This window comes from Suncus etruscus, chromosome 7 (assembly GCF_024139225.1).
Source record: "Suncus etruscus isolate mSunEtr1 chromosome 7, mSunEtr1.pri.cur, whole genome shotgun sequence".
NCBI classification, from domain to species: Eukaryota; Metazoa; Chordata; class Mammalia; order Eulipotyphla; family Soricidae; genus Suncus; species Suncus etruscus.
This window is the reverse complement of record NC_064854.1, coordinates 43811486-43819100: the sequence shown is the minus strand read 5'-3', so window position 1 is coordinate 43819100 and position 7615 is coordinate 43811486. Positions and strand designations below refer to the sequence as shown.

Genomic DNA, 7615 nt, shown 5'->3' with positions numbered 1-7615 from the left:
CCGGCCGGAAAGCCAGCCTCGGGGAAGCACAGCCTCCGCTCAATTTGCGCAGCCGCAGGCGCCGGGAATGCCACGCCCCCAACTAGCCACGCCTCACCCGGCGCCTCGCCCCGCCCAGTCCCGCTCAATTTGCGCAGCCGTAGGCGCCTTGAAGCCACGCCCCAACTAGCTACGCCCATCTCCTACATAACCACGCCCAGTCACGCCTCTTACCGCCCGCAGGCGCACGCGCAGTGAGCTCGCCCCGTGACCGCTCTTTGGGCACGTTCCCGCAGCCAGGCATCAGCAATCTATCTGGGAGCTTCGCCCGCGCTCCGGAGCGCTCGCTCGCGCGGCTGGTTGGAGTTGGGGGGGGGAGAGAGCCGCGTGTTTCCAGGTCACGGGGTCGGGCTGCCCACGAGGAAAACGATGGCGGAGTCGGCCGACAAGCTGTACCGGGCCGAGTACGCCAAGAGCGGGCGCGCGTCTTGCAAGAAATGCAGCGAGAGCATCCCCAAGGACTCGCTGCGCATGGCCATCATGGTGCAGGTGCGGGCGCACAAAGCGGCTCTCGGGCGCCCGGGCGGGGAGGAAGAGCAGGCCCTGGAGGCCGCACGGCCCTGTGGAAGGAAGGGTTGGCCGACCTTGCAGGAGAAGTCCGGGAAATGCAGTCTGGAACTGGGGGTGACTTTTTGCTTTTTGGTTTTGTTTGTTTATTTTGGGTTGGGTGCTGAGGGGTTCCTCCTGGCTCTGCACGCAAACATCACTCCTGGCAGGCTTAGGGGACCATATGGGATGCCGGGATTCGAACCACCGTTGGCCCTGGGTCGGCTGCTTGCAAGCAAACGCCCCACCGCTGTGCTCTCTCTCTGGCCCCATGACTTTTTGCTTTGCGAGAGAAGATGCGGCTTTCCCAGCCTTCATGCTGGGAGCAGAGAGTTAGTTATAACACCGCCCCGAGCCCGAATCGGACGGAAATGAGTGTGTGGTCCTGGGAGCGAATCGAGATTTTTGGCCCACCCCGTTGGGGATAGATTTCAGCTACTAAGTTACTGTTACTGCAGAGAGCTATCCCCATGCACCCTCGTTATTGAATCATGCAAAACTGCTGCATGGTAGCCTTTCTGTCCAGTGCGCATTCGCTTGGGGCCTTAGTGTTGGTATAAAATAAACGTGCCCCAAACTTTCAAACTTTGTGGCCTACTTGGATGTATTTACAGCTCTCTTCCTTAAAGCTGGTTCTGTCTGTCTCGTCCTGACTTCTGGATAAATTTGGGGTGGGAATCCCTTTCCAGTGAACCGAGGCTTTGGAGATGGAGTGAATGCCCCTGCCCAATTCAATTCCACTTTGCTCTTATGGGCCTGAAAGATCCGGGTTCACACCTGGCCGTCTCACCTCCAGCAGACAGTTATTTTTCCATCGTTATCCACGCTGCTAAATGCTCATGGAAGGGTAACCTGTTTTTCCCAGGCTGTGGCTAGGTTCAGTCCCGACACCTCCACCACTAACCCAAAAGACTGAATTCTTTCTTATAGCTCTTAGATGTAAATACCTTCTTTTACAGTTGTATGAGAAGATTGTCCTGGGATTCTCAAAGCTGTTGTGCCTGGGACAGTGAGGCCTTTTGACCAGAGGGTGGGTGTGGGCCATTGTGTTGATGTTAGTAGAGGGAGGTCTCTCTTTTTTTTTTTTTTTTTTTTTTTGGTTTTTGGGCCACACCCGGCGGTGCTAGCTCCTGGTAGGCACGGGGGACCATATAGGACACCGGGATTCGAACCAACCACCTTTGGTCCTGGATCAGCTGCTTGCAAGGCAAACGCCGCTGTGCTATCTCTCCGGGCCCAGAGGGAGGTCTCTTAATGTAAGCCTGTGTTCTTTGGAGGGATAGCAGTTGTGGGCCTGCAGAGGGGGTGTTTGCAGGGCTTGTGTCTCACTAAAGTAGTAGGCCTGAGGCCCTGGCACCTTGTCCTTGCACAATCTCCTGCCAAGTAGGGACTGGAGATAAAGTTTTGTGAGTCCCTTCCTGTAAATCTTTTGCAGTCTGTGCATTGCCAGACCAACCAGAGGCTTTGCTTGCCTGGGTTTGTCAGTGTTTGTCAGGTTTGTAAGTGTGAACCTGGCACTGTTGGTGTGATTCCAAACGCCAAAACAAAGACTTGTTGTTGCCACTTTGGGTTTCTCTTCTTTTTTTTTTGTTTTGTTTCCGGGCCACACCCAGCGGCGCCCAGGGATTATTCCTGGCTCTGTGCTCAGAAATCGCTCCTGGCAGGCTTAGAGGACCATATGGGATGCTGGGGATCGAACACGGGTTTGTCCCAGGTTGGCAGTGTGCAAGGCAAACACCCTATTGCTGTGCTATCACTTCGGTCCCAGTTTCTCTGTTCTTTTTGGATGTCCCCAAGGACAGTGTTGAGCCTGTCCTTTGAGTTGCATCTCTCAAGAGCCTAAGCCTGCATCAGATTATAAAACTTGAGTCAGGGAGAAAAGCTTCCCGCCCTCCTTTGGCATGAAGGCCAGAGGATGCAGAGACAAGGATTCTAGCTCCATTGGGCCTGCATGAGGCCCCAGGTGCCCAGGGTATGCTGCTGCCTGGTGGAAGGGGTGGGTGGGAGCACCAGTGGCCTCTGAGGTGCCTCTGGCATGCTGTAAGGGTAGCCAGGACTGATTTCTGGTTATGGACTGGGGGGGTATGTTTGTTTGGGTTTGGCTTTCTGGGATCATTTCTGGTGAGCTCAGGGTACTGAGTACTGAGTACAGGAGTACTGGGGGTCATACCCACATTGGCCACATGCAAAGCAAGTACCCTACCAACTGTACTATCATTCCAGCCCCTGTTGGATTCTTAAGGTACATCTTTTCCTCATCAGAGTTTCTCTATCCAGGCTGGGCTAGGACAGCAGGAAAGGTGCCAAAAAACACAGACTGGGGCTGGGGTGAGACTACTGTGGGAAGGACAGTTGCCTTATGCATAGCCAACATGGGTTCAGTCCCCAGCATCTCTTATGGTCCCCTGAGTATCAGGTATAGCCCCCAAAATGCAAAACACCCATATGCACCAAACTTATTCTGTTCCCTACTCCCATGTGTCACTCCTCAAACACCCTGAGTGCCCCCCAGCAGAATTTGTCAGGTCCCATCATCATGAGCTTTGTACTCCAGACATGCCGGCCCAGTGCTGGGACCCAGAGAGCTGCTGTGGTTCATTCTTCACTGTAGGAGCTGCTGTATGTTGAGGACTGGGGCAGAATGGACTGAGAACGTGCTGTTCAGCTCAGTAGGGTCTGGCTGCTTCCTAGTCCAGGGAACAGTGGGTGCTAACCCCTATACCCAGGCTAGTATAAGTGCCACTGTGTCCCCACCTCTAGAGTATCCTTAGGGGACAGGGCTTGTAGAAATGACCCCTTCAAACTCCCATCTGTGAGTTCTGCCTGGTATGTATTTTCTGCACTGTTATAATATTTTTATTCTGTCTGCATAATGTTTCACCCTGGAACAGATGTTTGGGGCCCTTCAGGCAACCGCCAGTATTTTTAAGTTGCTCTTCCTGCTGTGCAGTGGAGTGGCAAGTTCGGGGTGTACTGTTCAACTTGGGGCTGTGTCACTTGCCACTGTGTGACATGGCACTGGGATGGGTGCTGGTTCCCATCAGAGATAGTCAGTGAGGGGCCCCAGGCCCTGAATTGGCACCATTGTGAACCTCACTTTTCTGGCTAGGCAGAGCAGGGCAAAGACTGATGCCTACATCTACCCAGGTGTCAGACCTCAGGGTTATATTGGCTTTGCACTCAGAAATTACACCTGGCAGGCTTAGGGAACCATATGGGATGCTGGGGTCGGTCACATAAAAGTCAAATACGTTACGATTGCTCCAGCCCCTTAACCCTGTTTTCTGACCCATTTTCTGGCACATTACCTGGGATTTGCCTCTCTGCGTTCCAACCACAAAGGCCCTTTGGTTCACCAGGCCCTGGGAAGCTGGGTTCTGGGCCCACCTCATATCCTACAGTACCAAACATATACACAGTTAACAGACATAGGCAGAGCTGGCAGAAAGGGCCCACAATGGTGCCGTTCCTCTCGTGAGAGCTCTTGAGAGCAGGCCCAGCCACAGCAAGATGCTGTGTACCACGGATGCTCTTAAGTTCCCACACACATTTTTTTTTAACCTGGGGTGTGGAGGGCAGAGGTGAGGCTGGTCTCTGTACGATGGGAAGTGTTTGTTTTGTGTGAGTAGCTGACTGATGAGTTTAGGAGCTAACTGCTCATTTGCCTCCCTCCAGTCACCCATGTTTGATGGGAAAGTCCCGCACTGGTACCACTTCTCCTGCTTCTGGAAGGTTGGCCACTCCATTCTGCAGCCCGATGTCGAGGTGGATGGCTTCTCTGAGCTACGCTGGGATGACCAGCAGAAAGTGAAGAAGACAGCGGAGGCTGGTGGTGTGACAGGTGTGTATAGAGGGACGAGTTTTGAGAGAAATGGGGCTTCCCCCACCCCGTTCCACACAACATCATGCAAGTGTTGTGGACTGAGCAGTGCAGTAACCGTTGCAGGCAGAACTTGAAACAGAATCTTTCATCCAGAACTTGAAACTGCCCTTAAGCTTGTGATTGTTTTGTTTTTCAGTTTTGAAAAAAAGTAAGGGAATAGTCTTGCTCATCATCAGTGTTCTCCCAACAGAAGCTCTTTTTAATTTTTTTTGTTTGTTTTTGTTTTTGGGCCACACTCGGTGATGTCAGCTCAGGGATAACTCCTGGCTATGGGCTCAGAAATCGCTCCTGGCTTGGGGGACCATATAGGATGCCGGAGAATCGAACTGTGGTCCATCCTAGGCTAGCACATACAAGGCAGACACCTTACAGCTTGCACCACCACTCCGGCCTCTCTTTTTAATTTTTATTTTGGTTTTTGTGCCACACCCAGCAGTGTTCAGGGCTGACTCCTGCCTCTGCACTTAGAGGTTACTCCTGATTGTGCTTGAGGGGCCATATTTAGTTCTGGGGATCAAATCCGAATTGACTGCATGCAAGAAAAGTACTATAATTTACCTTGGCCCTAGGTATCTTTTTTCCAAGTACCCACTTACTTTTCCCTCTCATCTCTATGCCGGTGGTTCCTTTAACACCTGGGGTCTGCAGTTTACCTTCGAGTTAAAGGTATGGGGTGCACTGATGGACTCTTAATAAAGTGTTCTACCCTTAGCCTAACAAAAGGAACCATCGACCCTGAGCCCCCATTGACCCTGTTTCTTTTAGACTCCTGCAGGTCTTAACAATTCCCTTCATGGCTCTGGAGATCATTGGTTTGTCCTGTCCAAGGATCTCCTGATTAAATATGAGCTCACTTTTTTGTAGCGCTGAATGGATGGGCCACAGCGTGTGTGATTCTCCTTATTGCTGACCATTGTCCCTTCTTTTTTTGTGGCTTTTACAAATGAAGCTGCTATACATAAACATTCATTCCTTCAGGTTTTGGTGAGAAAGTATTTTAATTTCCTTGGAGTAAATAGTATTTACAGAGTGCCTGGTAAGGAGCATTTAGCTCTGTCAGGCTGCCATGTATCTTCCCCTCCCCACCATTATGGCTGTATAATTTGTTTACCTACTAGGGGTTCGCCGTTTCTTTTGCTCTCGTGACCTCCTTGACTGACATTTGTGGGGCTCTAGATTTCAACCATTGCTATTTAAGAGCATTTTTCCATTGGCTTATTTGCCAATTACATGTGAAGGCTCTGTTCAGCTCTTCCACCTATAATCTCATGGAGTTTGTGAGTGATTTTTTTTTTTTGGTTTGTTTGTTTATTTTTGGGGCTTGAGGACATACTCGGAATGTACTCAGGCCTTAATCTTGGCCATGTACTAAGGGGTCACTCTTGGTGGGCTTGAGGGACCATAGGTGCTGGGGGTTGAACCCAATTGACACCCTAACCACTGTACACTCTCTCTCCAGCCCTCTCACTGAGGTGTATGGTTTTTATTTGAGAGGAGAGTGGGAAGAATCCATACCCAGCAGTGTTCAAGGGTTCTGACTCTGCGCTTAATATTAATTATTCCTAGCAGGCTTAGGGGACCATATGGAAAGCCAGGAACGGGCCCATTTTGGTCACTTTCAAGCTTTCAAGGCAAACACTCTCCCCGCTGTGCTATTGCTTGAGCCCCTCTCTTACTGAGTTTTAAGAATTCTTTCAGGTTAGCACATGGCTTCGAGGTTTGATCCCCGGCATCTCATAGTCCTGTGAACCTGCCATAAGTGATTCCTTTATTTATTTATTTATTTAATTTATTTATTTATTTTGGTTTTTGGGCCACACCCTGGCTCTGCACTCAGAAATTGCTTCTGGCGTGTTGGGTAGACCATATGGGATGCTGGGAATCTCACCTAGGTCCATCCCACATCCCAGGTCCCTGCTTGCAAAGCAAGCGCCCTTACCTTATCACTGTGCTGTCTCTCCAGCCCCATCCCAGCAGTGATTTTTTTTTTGTGTGTGTGTGGGGGGTCACACCCGGCAGCGCTCAGGGGTTATTCCTGGCTTTATGGGACCATATGGGATGCCGGGATTCAAACCACCGACCTTCTGCATGCAAGGCAAACGCCTTACCTCCATGCTATCTCTTCGGCCCCCAGGAGTGATTTCTGAGGCAGAGCCAAGAGTAACCAACCCCTGGAGTGTTGCTGAGTGTGACCCAGAAACAAAAAAAGTATTCTTTTAGATCAGAGCAGTGGTAAAATACTTTGCTTGTACACAGTAACAGATTCAAACCCTGGTACCCTGTATAGTCCCCCAAGCCCTACCAGGAGTGATTATGAGAGCAGAACCAAGAATTAGCTCCAAGTTCCACTGGATGTGGTCCCCAAACAAAAACAATCAATTCATTGGTGCAGTAGACTAAAGATTGCATATTTGTGGCCCTGGGGATTTCAAGGGATCTTAATCTACGATGTGTGTTGGCACTAGAGCTTGTGCTTGATCTCCCTTGATCTTGACCTTTTTCATTCTCTTAATACTGTCTTTTATAGGGCTGGAAAGATAGCACAGCAGTAGGGCGTTTGCCTTGAATGCGGCTGACCTGGGACTGACCCAGGTTCAATTCCCATCATTTCATATGGTCTCCTGATCCTGCCTACAGTGATTTTGAGCACAGAGCCAGTAATAACCCCTGAGCGCTGCCAGATGTAACCCAAAAAACAATTTAGAAAAAGAAGGAAAAAAAAATACTGTCTTTCATAGAGCAACTGTTTGCTTTTTGTTTGGTGGCCGTGGTTGGCAGTTTTAGGAATTGTTCCTGGCTTTGCTCTGGAATCACTCCTAGATCACTCACTAAGAGACTGTGTGGTTCTAGATTCAGATCTGGGTCATGTACAAGATAAGTGTCTTAACCCCTATTTTATGTTGGCACCTGTAATTGAAAATTCTATACTAGATAAAATGTTTTGTGTCGGGCCAGAGAGATAGCATGGAGGTAAGGCATTTGCCTTGCATGCAAACGTCAGTGGTTTGAATCCTGGCATATCCCATATGGTCTCCTGACCCTGCCAGAAGTGATTTCTGAGCATAGAGCCAGGAGTAACCCCTGAGCGCTGCCGGTGTGACCCAAAAACCAAAAACAAAAAATTTGTGTCTAATCGTTCTGGCATTA

General features: G+C 50.1%; 1 protein-coding gene across 1 annotated transcript in view; it reads left to right on the top strand.

Annotated features, from left to right (window-relative positions):
• The first annotated feature begins 336 nt into the window (after positions 1-336).
• Positions 337-7615, top strand: part of PARP1 (poly(ADP-ribose) polymerase 1) — a 38110-nt gene continuing 30831 nt past the window's right edge. Inside the window, exons 1-2 of the mRNA XM_049776429.1 lie at positions 337-528; positions 4261-4426. Of these exons, the coding sequence (XP_049632386.1) occupies positions 409-528; positions 4261-4426 (286 nt within the window). The 5' untranslated portion in view covers positions 337-408. The remainder of the gene's footprint in view (positions 529-4260; positions 4427-7615) is intronic.